This window comes from Heliangelus exortis, chromosome 1, assembly GCF_036169615.1.
Source record: "Heliangelus exortis chromosome 1, bHelExo1.hap1, whole genome shotgun sequence".
NCBI classification, from domain to species: domain Eukaryota; kingdom Metazoa; phylum Chordata; class Aves; order Apodiformes; family Trochilidae; genus Heliangelus; species Heliangelus exortis.
The window spans coordinates 129,208,710-129,225,708 of NC_092422.1; the positions used below are offsets into that span (position 1 = coordinate 129,208,710).

General features: G+C 43.8%; 1 protein-coding gene across 2 annotated transcripts in view; it reads left to right on the top strand.

Moving 5' to 3' along the window:
* Positions 1–11,401: 11,401 nt before the first annotated feature.
* The window catches only part of LIN7A (lin-7 homolog A, crumbs cell polarity complex component), a 48,071-nt gene continuing 42,473 nt past the window's right edge, over positions 11,402–16,999 (top strand). Inside the window, exon 1 of one of the 2 annotated variants that reach the window (XM_071766033.1) lies at positions 11,402–11,930. In XM_071766033.1, the coding sequence (XP_071622134.1) occupies positions 11,648–11,930 (283 nt within the window). In that variant the 5' untranslated portion in view covers positions 11,402–11,647. The remainder of the gene's footprint in view (positions 11,931–16,999) is intronic. The other variant, XM_071766024.1, reaches the window with a different exon arrangement.

Genomic DNA, 16,999 nt, shown 5'->3' on the forward strand with positions numbered 1-16,999 from the left:
TAAAAATGAGGGTGGGAATCTTTTCCCTTTTAAATTGCTACATCAAACATCTGGAGCGTGCCCATCTTTGTTTATTCTGTTCTTAATGACTGAAACCAAACCCTAATGGGTATTATTTAATGCCTGCAGTGTCCTAACATTGCACTGGCAGAAATATTTAAATTCCCATTTTTGAGATGATTGAAGCTTGTCTTAAACAGGCTCCACAACATTCATTTTGGTTTGAACAAAACAATAATTTTTCTCTTTTTAAAATTCTCAATGGTGCAAAGCTAAAATTACCTCTAGTGCCAGCTACATTTTGTTTTAGGTTTAGTGAAAAATGAAGAAAATGCCTTTAAAATGCCTAACAGCTAGTGATGGAAGCCTCATCCAGGAGATTCTCTACACCTTTAGTTCTGCTTTTCCCTAGTGACCATCTCTGCATTTAAATTTTTACCAACACACCAATGGGCAAAACATATCTTTGCCTAGTCTCTTGGATTTTCTTCAGTTCTTCTGTCTCTGGGGATGCTACTAATCTATTCCATTACTAATAACATCAAATCTCTAAATAAATGAAATAGATAAATTATGTCTCAAAGAGTACTTGCTATTCTCAGCATAAAGGCTAGCTGTTCTTCACTTGTACACAATGCTGTTTTGTTAAGCCAGTCTGTAAAATAATGCCCATTGTGTTTTCTTTAGCTGAACTCTGTGTTGTTTTTGTTTGCATGGGGGAACAAGAGGAGTGGCTTTGAATAATGCAGGTTCAAAACCCCAAGAGTTCTCCACTGAAGCATCCCCCTACAGAACTTTCCAGGGAATTAGCACAGCTCAATATCTTGCAGCACTGGATCCTTAAATATCCTTCATGCCTCACTGCATTTCATTTGGTGAGTATACATGTACACAGAGACTCAGTTCCTGCATATATCACTGAAAGTGCTTTTAGACTTCATTTCTCAGAGATTGAATGCCATAGAAACACAGTTTAAAAACATTTTCTGCTCCTATTATTAACAAAGTCCCTTTGCAAGCCAGTCTCACAGCACAAAATCCACTTAAATACTCCATTGAATACATTACAGTAGATTTATGGATGTAAATAGCCTTTAGCTTTTATCAGATATACCAACACAGGCATTAAGAACAGTAGCACTGGGAGCTGTAGGTATCTCAAACATGGGATTTTAATTGGAGGGGAGGTGGGGGCAGGGAGGGGAAGAAATAAGTGTATGACTATCAAAGAAACTAAGGCTAGGGGGGGAGGAATTTTGGGGGAGGAATCAAACTTTCTCAGTCTTGCTCAGAGAGGCAGTCTTACTGAATCAAGTCATCAGGCCTGACAGAGCTAGCCAAGGGGTATTTATTCTGACACAAAAACAGATTAATAATCGACTTATTTGTATGAAAACATGTGCTTTTAAGCCCACTTTTTGTTGCCAGACCTTTACAACCATAACCACTTTCCACCCTGCAAAATGTTTCCAGGTTAAACACGCACCTGTTTTATCAAACCCTGTATCAAATGCTCATCTGTAGACTATCCTACTTCTAAGCCCAGAAACTAGCTAATAGCCATTTTCCTTCTGGATGGGAAACCCTTTCCAAGGAGAAGGCCAATCAACACAGGAATTTTGAGCAGCAGTCTCAGGAAGTGAAAAGGTGTTGTCTTGTAGAGTGAAGGGGATGCTGCTTTGTGGGCTTCTTCAGAAGGATCAGCTGAGGAAGGATCAGCTTTATTTCTCCTGTGAGTTCTCCCAATTATCTTAGGGAGATTACCCCAGTTAATTTTAGGATGTTCCCAGCAAGAAAGAAAACAAAAGGGTTCCACCCACTGATCAGATCTGCCCTGCCTCTGTGTGCTGTAGCCTTAAGGTATGACCACACACTGGCTACCACGTTACTCCACATGAAGCAATTTCCTTCAATACAGACCTTACTCACAGCTGGAAAAAAAAACCAACAAAACACCTGTGTTTTGGTGTCTCCTGCCCTCAGCAACAGTGTTCAGTTTTACAGCACTAAACAACTGCCACAGAACTGGAGGCAGCCAGTGCACTTCCAAGCATATTTCCAGGGCAATGTGATGAGTTCCCACACTTTCTTCTCCTAAATTAAGTCAGGCAATACCCTACCAACAGACAGTATTTTGTCATATAACACATATAGGGGCTGTATGAGCCCTGTCAGGATGCTGTCTCTTATTGCACAGCAGTGTTCCTCACAAGCAGGGAGTGCTCGTCTTTTGCATAACCTTGGGGACCAGCAACGCAACCACAGGGCAGGGATACACTGTATGCTGCTCTCTTTATTTTGTTGCCCAAGTTGGTTATGCTTGAAGCCACCTCTGTTCCTACCTCATCAGCCTGGAAGATGAGCAGAGTCTTGTGGGAAAAGCTTCTCCCTCCACAGCTACACAGAATGAAAATATAAAGCATACATAATTGTGGGGGATGGTATTGCAAGGTCTTGATATAGAGCAGAAAATCCTTCCAGCTCCACACCTTACGGTTCTGATCCTGCACCAGAAGATAAAACTGAATCAAGATCCTGAAATCCACAGCTCTTCTAAAATTGCTATCTGTTTGCAGTATTAGTCCTGTTCTCTTGGAAATACCCTGGAGTACAGCCAAGTTCAGCAGTTTTACATAAAAATTGTTACAAAATCCCGAACAAGCAAGGAAAACAGACATAGCTTTTCTTTTGTATGGATATAAAGAATCCACAGGTATCTCTAGAGGGAAAAAAAGAAAAGAGACTAAATCTCTCAATGGCCCATCGGTGTGATAGTTTCCCTTCTTGCTGCCAGAGAACTCAAGCTCAAAATAGTCTGTTCAGTCTCACTTCAAGTGGAGAAAAAAAATGAATAAACTGCAAAACGAAGACCTTTTGCAGGCAAAGAGCAAAAGAAAAAGTGACAAGTCTAGCAAATTCCCAACCCACAACCTGCTGAGAGCAGTGCCCTTCTCTTGCAATTGTCCTCACTTAGTTTCTGGATTTTCCAGTTTTCTGCTACCAGTTCTCCCCATCTGAAATCCGCTGGCATTGCCATAGTCATGCTGTCCTGGTTTGGGCCAGGATAAAGGTGATTTTTTTGTCTTGTGCTTTTGCTTTCAGCTAAGTCTCCTGTAAGTAGTTGCACTTGCTGAAATTAACAGCAAGTCTCTCAGACAGTGTCTGCTTCTAGGACTGATAACACTCGATGTTTAGAGTTACAGCCAGAGACTGGTGTGCAGAGCCAAGGACACTGCTCAGCTCTGAGGAACATTTTACCCTCCAGAAGGAAGAGGTCCCACCTGCAGCCCTCCTTTGGGAAGGAACGGACAAGATAGATGCCAGAATTGACCAAACAGAGTATTCCATCCCATATACATCATACTCAGTATAAATCTGAGGGATCACGAGGGTCCAGCCAGTTTTCCAGCTTCCAGCTTCCCGCTGCCTGCCCTTCCTGCCTTTCCTGCTTCCCTTTCTTCACCCGTTCCCTGTTTCCTTCGGCATCCTGGGAGGAACCCGTCCGTTCGTCTGCCTGTGCTCCTGATCCGTGCCAGCCCATATCTGTGTGTTCCTGCCTCCAGTTCCCAACTGCTGCCGACTCCAGGAGTCCAGCCTGGACTTTCCCAGGGCTGCCCTGCAGCCTCAGTGGTGACGTGAGGGTTATTGGGGGAAAAGGGGGGAAGGAACATGGTATCAATTTTCCTGTATATTTGTATATATTTGGTAATTTTTCCTACTTATCATTACTCTTTCATTAAAGTAGTGTAGTTTAGTTTCCAACCCATAAGTCTCTCTCCCTTATTCTCTCTTCTTTCTTTATGAGGGAGGAGAGAGAGATTAATAGAGAGCATCTGTTACTCGGTTTAATTGCCAGGCCAGTGTTACACCGTGACACCTGCATATCCATGTCAAACCCTAATTGCCCGTGCACGTTTCACACACAGCACTGGAGAGTACAATACAGAGACATTCAGTACCATGAAGTCCACCTCAGTTCAGCAAAGCTTTTTATTTCAGCCTTAGTAAATGACAGACATTGTACAGGTCCTACCCTCCATTCCGGTTAGGAACTCAGAAGAGTAGGAAAGGAGACATTCACCAGCTGGCACAGCTGAACCTGATCTGGAGACACAGGGAAGAGCTGCTGGACTCAAACTTGTTCTCTTCACTTGGACTTCTCAAGTTCTTCTTTCTCTCTTATCATTAGGTGATAAAAAGAACAGGCCAGATGACAATAGGAACTGCAGTCATAGGCTAGAGTAAGAGCCCAGGTGTCTTCTGGACATGTCTAACCTGCATGTCATTGCATGGGGGGCCTCATCCTGCTACTTTTTTAGTGGTGTAAGTGCACTACTCATTGGCAGGTAGCAGATTAAGTCAGTGGGTGTATCTAGTGGAGAGGATCCTGGACAGGGGAACTAAAAATATTCCACAGATGCAGAGGAGTGAAATTCAAGAGTAACAGCAGGTAGTGTGATGGACAAGAGCTAGATATGAAAGGCCTCCTCTCAGGGTATGAAATTTCCCAGGTGAAAATAGAGGTGAAAATAAAGATCAGCAACACTTTTGGTTTTTCTGAGACAAATCCTTTTGAGGATTGTGAGGATTCATTCCTCTAACACATAATCAGTGTTGTTCCTTTACTGATTTTATTAGGTAATTTATTTAGCTTCATGGGTGCACCAGCTGAAGTAGACTCATCTATCTTTGCATAATTTAATATGTAAAACAACCACTGAGGACAAATCCTCAATGCATCTGGGGTAATTTAGTACACAAAATGCATATACCAGCCAGGGTAAAGGTACAGCAGGGCATTAAAAACAAACAAAAAAAAACCCCAAAAAACTACAAAACAAAACCAAAACCCAAGCCAAAACAGTGTACTTAAATCACAAGACAAAGTTGAATTAAGAAAAAATAAGCTACGGGATCAAGCCAGGACAGATTTCTCTCTTGTAATTTCTCTCCCTGACCCTGCCACCTCATCCTCTGACAAAGCAGAAGGCCTTGGCTAGGGATAGCCTTATCTCTGCTTTCCTGTGCTACTGCAGAGAACAAACCACAAGGTAAAGCCCACTAAGTTCCTATGCCCATAATTGATTCCAGCACAATTCCTCGACTCTCATAACACTCACCAACTGCTGTAGGAGTGACTCCCTTGTCTCCTGTGTCTCAATGTAGGTATTGTCAGGAATCTAGGTTTTTCACAGCAGAAGGGTATTACTAGAAAGATGCCAAAGAGCCCTGTGAATTGTTGCCAGGCTGAGCGTGTTCTTGGGGGAGGCACAAACAGTGTGCAGCCTGGAATGCCCTCACATGGATTATCATCAGGAACAAGCTGGCAACCATCCAGCGGTCACTGTACTCAGAGCCACTGCTTCCAATGACTGCTCATAGGGAACAATTAAATATATGTCCAGGAGGGGAATTTGCTTGACTAGGAGAAGAGGTGTAACAGAAGGTGGCTTCTTGTGCCAATGCAGGGAGATGATACCATCCATCAGAGCTTCATATGAAGCACTTACAGGCCCATTGCAGCCACTGAGTAGATGAGACAGATGACCATCACTGCAATGACTGAGGCAGACCTAGAAAATGAAGACTCATTGTTTGATGATAGCTGCTGGTGTGATGGAAGTGGCTACAGAGGGCCTTGTTCATCAGCAGTGGCTGTGGAGAAAGCAGGTGGCCAGCAATATTTGTCTATTTAAAGAAAAAGTCAGGTATAAAATTTTGACAGTGCTACAGCCATTAGAGTGGAAAAAACTGATAATTTGTTCTCTGGCCTGGAACAGACTATGGGTCAATTTGAAGGCAAATTTTATGGTTTTGAATGAGAATGAAGATCATATTTTCCAGAATGGTATCATCTAAGCAGATGGACAGCACCATGCGTTGGAGAATACTGTTAGTGTAATGCCAAGAGGAAATGTTCCTCTGAATATTAAAAATAAGTTATCAAAAAAATCAGCCAAGAACTCTAACTCTGTACCCTGAAGGCATTCCACAAGGAAAATACTGCATATGCCATTTAATTAGATTCTAAACTGACTCAGGCACGTGTTCTCACATTAGTTAACTGCCCTGAAGCAAGTAAGTTTGCTATGAGAGCAAAGATAGAGTATGTCCAGATGTTTGCTGTTTCAGTCTTGCAGACTCAGGAACTAAAACTTGGAACTTCCTCTAGACCAACAAGTTTACTAAAATACTGTGACTACACACAGTTGTACCAGCATCTGTGCACATCTAAAACACACGCATGCTGTGAACCTGGCTTTGCCTCTGGGATGCACAAGGAAATAGAATAACTTGTCAAGAGAGCATGACTGCATTGCTGACTAAATGTGATTTAATTATCCCTGATGTGATATTGATTGGAGGTTCAGAGATGACCATTAAAAAAAGCAGAGGAAAGCTTCAGTACAATCATTATCTGTCTTATGAAAGCTAAAATAATAATCAAACTTTTTTCTTTTATTTTAGTAAAAAAAGCAGGACTGAGGCAGAAACACCACTGAGTTTCATGTTAGTCACAAAACCCTCCAAGTTGCCAGCTTTTTATTTTTCACTGGGTTGATGGTGCTTTTAATCTTCAGATTGACAAACCTGGTTACCTGTTGTCTGCTGATCTCACTGATTTTACTTCAGACCATAACATCTGTGTAGTTTCATCAGGTAATCTACAATTTCACGTAAAATAGTTAACCTTAACTTAAACCTCTTACGTCTGTAAATGTTATCAGCTTTTCAAGCAGCTTGCTTTTCTTCACTTCCCAATTAAAATCTGAAAATGCAGTCTAGATCCCAAAGGAGTTTTGTAATCATATTTTAATTTTTATGGCTCAAAATGTACTTACAGAGTATATGAAAATCAGTGTTAATTACAATAATTCCCTGCAATCAAGGGCCCACCCATTTTTTGATGCATATCATAATATCACTGATCTCACATGAAAATTAACACAGGACTTAAAGTTTTAGGAAATACAAGGTGGATAGCCAGTGTTATCTGCTGCACTGTGCACATTTCCAAATTAGTTAGCTGTTGTACGGAATGGTAGTTTATCCTTTTTTTTCCCTACACCTACATACTAGTGACTTTGTAAGGAGTTGCATAGTCACCACTGATAATTCTAAAACTATTTAAAATTGTATGTTCTGATTGTTTAATTTCCTTTAAAGCTAATTATCCATTTCCTGACTACAAATTTTTTCTCTGTGATCATTCTCCATATGAATGTTCTGATGGAAGCCATGAAAACCCAGTAAAACATGATCAATAAATATGTTCCCATGGACAAGTTGCTTTTGTGTGTGTGTCACCCACTGGGCTTTTGATGTCAAATAAGAAAAGTCACTTAGATCCAAAAATTCTATCCAAAATGCATATTAATAAACTGGACAAAGAAGTCAGGTAGATAATGATACTGCTCTATGAAGACAACAAATCAATGCTTTTATTCAGTTGACCAAATAACTACAAACACTGTGTGAATTCATGTATCATGGGTATGTTAAGGCTACAAGCATGGAACTTGCAGATGTCACCTACACTGGCACTGAACTAGTGAAATGAAGATGTCTGTGGCCTCACAGACTCTTCTCAAAGGTCCTCAGTACTGCCAAACTTTAGGTCAAGACCCAATCATTAGAGCTGTCAAAGTCAGTCACTCATGGGAACAAAGTGAAATAGATTCAAGCCTCAGATGTGAAGAGCATCCAAAGGTGAGCATGGATGAAGATCCAATTTGTAACTGCTTTTAAACTGCCTCCCTGCCTAAAAGAGAGGGTGAACCCTGCCCACCAAGGTGCAGCGCACTTCCCCAATCAGGAAACTTAAGCCTAACAGCAAGGGGATTGTTTTCTTCCTTAGCTTTTTCTAAGAAAGAGGTTTGCTTAGTTATTTTTAAACACTACATAGACTAACATGCTTCTACAGACTATAAGCAGAAACTCACTGGACTGAGCAGACCCTCTGGCTGAACTTCAGTGTAGCCTGAGATTTGATTCTGCAAAACTTGGTCCTGGTCTCCCTGTGTTGAACAGGAGTTTAATCTTTAAGAAAAACAGAAATAAATGAAGTATTTTTAAAGGTTGAATTAGTTTCAGTGTTTGGGAAAAGAGTAATTTCACTGTCTAAAAAAGTAATCCTTTATACCCCAGTAGGAAATAAAATGAGTTCTGTAGGAAGGTGTGATCCTGTGGTACAGGGTGGAGCCATGGAAAAATAGTAAATTATACACAGCCGTGGCCCTGTAGGAGGATCTTCCAGCTCACCTAAAAGATCTGGCTCTCCTGGGACCAAATGTACAATGTACTAGACCAAATGTACCAACTGCACATGTGAGTAATACATATAATTCTCAGAAAGCACTAAATCATTTCTTATGGGAAATAGATGCAGTCCTTTGCCCAATAAACAAACTACTGTTAAACCATTAGGTGTCTCAAATAGCAAGTTCTGCCATGGAAAATGCATGGATATAACTGATGGTTTTTTTAAAAGGAAGGATTCTTTCCCATGTGGGTGCAAAATGCAACCATTTTCCATTGTAGTCCAGTCATGGGGCAGCATCCTCGTTCCAGTTACATCCTATTTATCCCACGCAAAGCTTAGGACAAGGGGAGATGTGCTACTCTAGAAGCCAAGAAGCACGTTCAGAGCCACACACTGTGCTGTGCAGAAATGATTGTCAGGCCCTTGCAGCACCAAATCTTAAGGTGAGCCAAAGGGTCCTAAAAGTAATGAGAGTAATAGATCACAATCACTACCTCATCTAACCTCCTGAATACCTCAGCCATTATATTTTTTTTAGAAGTTGGATCAAAGCAAGCCTCTTAGAAAGATCTGATTTTTTGTTAAGATTTCAAGCAACAGTGAGTAATTGCTCCCAACGTTATCCTTATTGCTAGAATAGAACATCTTAGTCAAGGTTAAATTTGTTAAACTTCCAGTCATGGAATCACCTTCTGTCATAAGACTATAATTTAAAGACTATAAATCCCTCCACTATTACACCTCTTCCATAAACACGGACCTACACACAGTGATTTAGTTCTTCTTACCCTTTTCTTTGAGAAGCTTTGACTGAGGCCCTCAAACCTCATGCCAAAGCTGATTTGCTATCTTGAAAGGAAAACACCAGATCTGTGCACAGTATTCCAGTTGGTTGTTTAATAGATTATATGCACAAAAGAAATATAATTTCCCTGGTGCTATTTGCTATTCCACCTTTTTACATATTGAAGGATCACATGAGCCCTTTTGGCAACACTGTACCACCACTGAGACTGAAACACAAGAACAGCCCCCTCCCCAAAAAAATCTCCAAGCCTGGAAGTACCCATTGTGTTTTTCATTGCTTGGTGGCAGCAGCATTAAAAGGAATTATTTTTTAAATTTCACAATTCATTACAGCTTGTCAGAGAATTCTTAATAGTAACTTGGATAATTTATTACAGAATGATAGAATAATCTGGGTTGAAAAGAACCTAAAGAACATCCAATCCAACTTCTTACTAAAAGCAGAGTTAACTTCACAGTGAGAACAGTTGCTCAGGTTCTTTTCCAGTCAGGTTTGAAATCCTTGAAGGATGGAGATTTCACAGCCTCTCTGCACAACTTGTTTCAAGGGTTACTCACTTTTGTGATGACTTTTTTTGGGAATGTATAATCTGTGTTTTCTATAGTGACTGAAGTCACTATATCCACGTTTTAGATCTTTGAACACCATCCAAGTCTGTCATCCAAGTGCCAATTAGCCCCTGTGGCAGAGCACACAAAACCTGACCAGCAGCAAATAAAACATGGATAAATGCAGACTAAGCTCATTGCTTTCCACAGGCACCCTGCTCAAGCGCAAACATTGGCTTCTATGAATTTAAATGTTTCTAAAAATTTCTCTATCTGGCAATAACACTGTGTATTTATTAATAGAAAGGTTACCATTTAGCTGTATTTTGCTTCAAAATGTCTGCAAGCAAGAAGGAAGCTTAAAAGAGAAGTCTGATGGCTATGAAGTCCTGTATGGAAAGCAACCAGGTTGGCTAATTAACTTGGCACATTGTTTTTAATATTTAAACACATGCTTACATCTGTAATAGATTTTTTCAAGTGTCATAACAGTTTGAGAGTTTTCAGATTAGGCTGTTAGAGCTCCAAATGTGTACTTCTCTGTTCAAGAGTATGAATCCAGTATACAGTAACACGACTACTTAAGAGGTGCTATTACACTTTATGTCAATCCAGCTGCTATTCAAGTACATAAAATCTGCATTATAAAAATCTTTATGTTAATTTTTATTTTAAAAGATGACTTCTTGCCAGGAACTGATTTCTCAACTTAGATATTTCAGCCAACTGAAACATATTCTTGTCAAGATACCCCAAAGAACTACGGTTTAGTAATTTGAGAAATTTGTGATGAATTCAGATTATCAGAAGATGTGGGGGATCATATATATTTTTTAAACTTCTCTAATTTTAAAACAGCCAGATGTATTTTTAACCTGCTCTGGAAACTCTTAATGGCAAAATTTCCGCAGTTTCCCTAATTATCTATACTAATGCTTAATTACCCTTGCAGTTGAAAGTTTTTATTGATGTGCAACCTTGAACTGCTGTACTTTCAAGTCCTCTGTGGTTTTTGACATATTGGTAGGTGAGAACTCTCCACCCTGTTCCTTGGGCAAACACAAGACTGCAAGCACTACACAAGGCCAAAGAGGAGCACCATTCTTTGCACAGTCCTCCCTCTACATCGTTGCCTTCAGGAAAAGGGAGCAGAAACCCTGCGGGATACTCACTGCCACAACTTTCTGGGTGGCAGAAAGCAGCCGACCAGGTTCATTCCGCCTCCCGTAAAGGGTGAGGGCAGACAAGCAGAGAGAAGGCTGCCAGCAAACCCTGCAGAGCTCTCATGTGAAACTCCACCTTCACGGACAGTCTGCTGTGAAGGCCTCCGAGCTCACACAAAGCTGCAGCTGATCTGCACGAAGTGGCCACCACACCTCTGTGACCACCCTCTCAGCCCGCAAATGCTGAGACTCAACCCCACGCTGCGGAGAGGTGAGGGAAGTGCTACAGGAGGGGACACTGAATCTCTCCGGGATGACCAAGCCGCACCCAGAAGAAGTTAGGACATCCCTGACGGGAAGACTGATGGTGAGTCCAACAGTTTGGTCCGCCCAAAAGAGCCGCTCCAGATCACGTCCCTTTGCCGGAGGCACCGCACGGGGCCCAGGTACCTGCTCTCCCGGCTTCCCCCCTATTCCCCCCCACCCGTTGCTTCCAGCCCTTGGCGCCGTGCCTCACCCGCACACACCGTCCTGCCCTGCGGCTGACGGACCGCCGGCTCCGCAATGGGGCGGTTCGGCCCGCCCCGCCGCCCCCGGCCCGGGAGAGGGAGGCCGGGCCGCCGGATGCGGCCCCCGCACGTCCTCCCCGCTCTGCGGCGCCGCAGAGCTCCTCGCCCTCACCCCTCGCTCTCCTTGCGCCGGCCGCTGCGGCACCCCCGAGGAGGCGGCGGGACCGTCGGCGACCCGCCCCCCGCCTCCGCGCACGGCCAGGGACAGTCCGGCATCTTCGGGCTCCGGGACTCTGCCCCGAGGCGAGCGCAGTGAGGCGGGGGCCTCCGCCGGGCCCAGCTCCAGCGACGCAACGATGCCGGCAGCCCGCGCCGGGCCGCGCCGGGCCGCCCTGCGCCCTCAGCATCGCGGCGCCCCGTCCGTGGCGAGCCGTCCTCTCCTGGGCACCCTCTCCACCCCGCTCGCCTCCTCCTCCTCCCACGGAGCCACCCTCTTCCTCCGCCCCCTCTCCCTGCCAGCCTCCACCCCGCCCTTCCCCGCACTCCACGCCGGTGCCGGAGCCGCGCGTCACTCGGGCTCCAGCCCCGCCGCAGACATGGCGACACTGACAGCGGTCCAGCCGCTCACGCTGGACAGAGGTAAGCCAGGATCCCGCCGCCTCGGCCTCCCCGCCGCCGACCCCCGTCCCCCGACCCCGCCGCCCCGGCCGCCCGTCCGCTCAGCGCTCTGCCCGGGGAACCACCGCGGCAGACAGAGCTCGGGCAGCTGCCCCCGCAGCCCCATCGCGGCGGGCGCTACCGCGGCGGCTCTCCCGGCCCCGCAGGCTGCCGCGGAGGGCGGTGAGGAGGCGGCTCCCCGCGGGGGTCAGGTGAGAGGCAGGAGAAGGGGTGAAAGCGGGGAAATAAAACTTTGTGCGGGCAGGGGTCCGGCGGCACCAACCTGCCGGCGGGAGAGCGGCGGTGCTGCGGGCGCGGGATGCGGCTCCGCCGCCAGTGCTCCGCGCCGCGGACGCTCCGCGGTGCCGCTCCGCCTCCTCCGCTCTGCGGAGCAGCCCTTTGGGCTCCCGTCTCCGTGGCTCGGCTCCCAAGGCCTCCGCTCCGCCGCCACCGCAGGTGTCTCCGTGGGGGAGGATGAGCCGCACCGGGGACAGCGATCCCGCGCCCGCCGTTCCCCGCAGCGAGTTAGGAGCCCGCACCTCCTGAGGAGACGGTCGTTTGTTGGCACAACGCGGTGGTTTTAGCGGGGAAGGGCACAGTGACTGCAATTTGTTCGATGGCGTTAGTAATAATATTACCCTAGAAAACAGCTCGTCTGCCTATTACCGAGACAACTGCTCGGGAGAGCGGCTGGTGTTCTGCTAACCTTCAGGCTGTATCAGTAACCGTGCCGAGGTAATGCAAGAGGGCGCCGAAGTCTTGAAGTTATGTTAAAATTCAGCTTTTGCATCCAGGCTGTGAGAATTGAACCTCTCCCTTGCAGTGCATTTGTGCCCGTAATAAAGCTCAGCATAAGTTATAGCATTTCTGTGGGTTACAGAGGGGAGCCACTTACATTCTCATTTGTTTTGCTCCTTCAGCTGCACCACTAAGGTTCAATAGCTCCTCATACAGCATCCTGAATTGCCGGGGTGTCCTTCTCCATAACTTGCAACCAGAGCCTCTGAGAGGCTCCCAGCATGTATAAATCTTGTACTCTTGAAAGCACGATTAGGGCCAGTGCCTTTGGTTTTTAAATGTTGGTTTTTTTTCAGAGGATTAAGATGGGCTTTCAAAGCAAGATAAAGAGCTTCTTGCTGTAAAGCCTATGCAAAGCAACCTCATGAGCTCAGTTTCAAAATTATAAAGCAGCGATAGGCACCTTTACTGCAACCCATTTGAGAGCAAAACAGCCCACAGACTACTCGTAAGTACAGTGTGCTGGATGACTTAAATTCCAACATTAGCAGAAAAGGAGAATCTAAAGATATTCTTATTGAAATAACAAAGTACTAGCATGCACTTTAAATTAAACTGCTCAGAAATCCACTCTATAATCTACAGTTTCACCCTAATACTGTTTTCAGTAAGCAGGACAAATCTATTTCCTGGCAGAGAGTTGAACAGATGGCAATCCATTAGGAAACCTGGCTTTTCAAAGGAAAGTATTACTATTTCAGAATTACACATTCCTTTTCATTACTGAGTCTTTGCGTTAAAAAGTCCACAATACACAAAAATGCAAATTAGTCTCAATTTAAATATAAGCATTTCTTGTCTGTGTCTGGGATATGCCTAAGTATTTGGCAGGGGTGCCAACATTACAGTCTCCCTGGTTGTCAGCCAGTGCTGATGTTAGTGTGAGGGAGATAAAACATCACAGAACAGTTATGTGTGGTGTACAAAAGGAAATAGATAAAAGAAGAAATAGATTTAAATACTGCACTTGGGTCTGCAGAAGACCATTTTATCAGAATGGATGCACTTTGTCACCTGTAGCTGGTGCACATGTCCTGCTGTGTCACCTGAAGAGGGTGAGCCGAAGCAACCCCAGAAACCTCTGGACTAAGCCCAGTGCTTCCAGGTATTTTCTCTGTAGTCTTTCTTTCACAGCTACAGAAAAAGGAAAGTGCTACATGGTGAGATTTTCCAGATTCTTGTTGGTTTTATTAAAGCAGACGCAGCTATGTTTGCTGTCACTGTGCTTTGCATGGCTCTGCTGTGATCTAGACACAGCCCTGAAAAGTCTTGTGCGCTCGTATCTACTTTGCCATGTCCCATTGAGAACTTAGCACTGCAAGAAAAGAGCCAGCATTTCATGAGAGGCAGCAGGAATTGCTGCTTGGTCTCTGGTCGGAAGTGTTCTACCTCTCCCCCTGCTAAGGGTCGTTGAAACAGTGAAGCATTTTACAGATACATACGTCAGAAATCTGAATTGTGCTCTGACCTGGTCTTCTCCTGGACAAAACAAATACACTGCATTCTAGATGGGAGCTCTGGATGGGAGCTTTTTTAAAGCTTGACATAAATGGCATTCAAAACCCGTATGGTAAAATGAATTGCCATTTAAAGGTGAAGGGCATGTTGTGTGAATGATTGAAAGCCAATTATGTTTTTGAAGATTACTTCAGTCCAAAGCGTAAGAATTAATTTCCTTAATTCCTGTCATCATGTGCCTTTCTACCTGCACAAATGTGTGTAGGTTCCATTAAGGCTCTTTAATATGTGGAACAAGTTCAAAAAATAATGGAAATTTTAATCACTTACAATTTAATCTCAAAGGCTTTTGCCTGACCTTTGCATGATGCCCCGCTGGGAGAAGAGGAAGGAGTCAGCAACTGTTTCAGTGAGGAAATATAAAGCGCTGGAGCTACATGTGAGTACCAGTGAAGGAATTTAAGTAGTGTGGCCTAGGCATTTCAGGAGCTCTGAGAGGGGGAAGAGCCTGCCTGCCAGACACGTTCCAGTAGCCAAGTAAGTCTCCTCTGTAAAAAAGCATTCCCTTCCTATCTTTATCGCAGATTTTTTTACATCCTGAATTGATACCACCTGTCAGTAATCCCCAGAGTTCATCAGGGCTCACTGGTAGAATTTTTTAGACACATTCAAAGCTTAAACCCTGAATGTGTGGGAAACTATATCTGGTTCCAGGTTTGGGACAGGAAGCTATAGTGCTGTCTTTCTTAAAACACTAAGCAAAAAAATAAGATAGAAAGAAATTTTTTCTTTTTCATTTTATGTTCAAAGTTATGGATTTTTAAGTACATTTCCAGATTAAGTGGCCTCCATTAAAAATTGCCAAAGCAGACACTTCAACCCAAAAGGCAAATGTTTAAAACACCTACAAAATTATTTTTAGCTTCTTCCACAGGTTTGTCTTTTGAAAGAACTTGGCTGACACTGATCTTAATTATAGGGAGCTCTGGTACCAATTAGTTGGCACTTTCTGACAGTATTTCTTTGTGTTGGCATACCACTTGTCACATCTTGTGCATCATCTTCTCTGTTGTGCTGCCTTTGCCTCTCCTCTCAGTGCCCTTTGTCTTCCAAAGAGCCATTGCCCCAGCCTACCCCTTTATTATGCAGAGCCTCCTGTCTCCTGTGCATGTTGTTTTCTGTTGCCTTGCTCTTCTCAAACCGTAAATGCAGTCAAGTCCATCCCTCCGTGCATTGACCGTAACTCTTACCTGTTTTCATTACCAGCAACCCAATGTCCTCCTCTAATCCTCTGTTCTTCTGCAGACTCACATCACTCAGCACCTCACCAGCTTGGTGTTGTCTCAAAAGCAGCATACACATCCAGCAGCAATGTTCTGCTTTTCTCCAAGAGTGGTGTCATCTCCCCCAGCCAGCTTAGCCTCTTTGCTGTTCTCTGAGGGCCTCCTGTATGCCGCAGGCAACATCCTGAGCAATTAGAAACTAAAGGAAGCTTGTTGTGTCAGGGTATCCTTAAAGGGTGCATTAGCATAGTCTGACAGAAGCATTTTCTTCAAGTACCATTATACTCCCAGAAACGTGCTGAGAGGAAATAGATTTCTGTGATTCTCTTGGCTGTGGTTTTAGGAGTGATCATATGAAGTCCTGCAAATTGAAGCAGACAGCTTTCTCACTGTGCATAGTAGATGTTCCACCCTATCTGAACTTATTTATTTTGCTAAATGTCTGGCTGTTTTGGTTATACTACTTAGAATTTTACGTCTGCTCTTCCTTCCAAGATAAAAATCTGCTCCAAAAGAGACCTGACTGTGTATTTTTTTGGATTGCAGATAACCTCAGTCCCAGTTCCTCTTTGCAAAGGACCGTGAAAGTGGCAGCCTCCGAAGTGGGCTTTTAAAAAGTTCTTGTTTTTAAAGATATTAAACAATTAGCCAGTGCAAAGATGATCTCATGCTTAAGAGCAAGGGAATATCTTTTCATGATCAGAGTGGCTTTCAATTCTTTTCTTAATAATCCATGTACTGTCATGTTTTGCCTTGCGTAGTTACTATTCATGTCACTGATGGCTTTGCTTCTTCATGTGACTGATGATAAAAGAAGTAATTTGAATAGACTGAATATCGAGTGTTGATATTTTAATCTCTGTGAAGTTTTTTTATCAAGGTCATAGCTATTGGCTACTAACAACCGAATTTTTCTTTCTTTCGAATATTTCTTTGGAAAAACTTCTTGTGGTTTGGTTGTAATGTGTAACTGGGCTCTCTTGGTTTTTTATGAATCCAGACAAATGGAATGTATGTCCCAAAACTTCCTGAAAATCTTTTACAAAGCACCATATTCAGTGATGATAAATATGACTATGAATGGGCTTTGAATCACCATTGGCTGTTAGAGGTGGTAAACAAACTATGCCAGATGTGGTACTAGATGGTATCTGACCATTAATATACAGTGCTCCTCCTTCCATCCTCTGCTCTTCCTATCATTTTTCTTCTCATTACATCCTCATAGCCTAAATTAATGTGGATTTTTTTCCACCTGTGTCCACATACATGTAGGTAACAGAAATTGCATTGAACATAAATTGTGGTAGACTGTGCATGTATTAGTATAACGTATATTATCTTGCAAAAAATTATGTAACATACTAATGGGGAAAAGAAAATCAGATTCATACAGTGTGAAGCAGTCCTTGGCAGAGGTGCAGCATAAGGCCAGATCTCTCTTGCTCAAGGTGAAGCCCCTGTGGAGCAGTGCTAAACGATGTGCTGCTCCCTGCCTAGCACCCTGTCTGT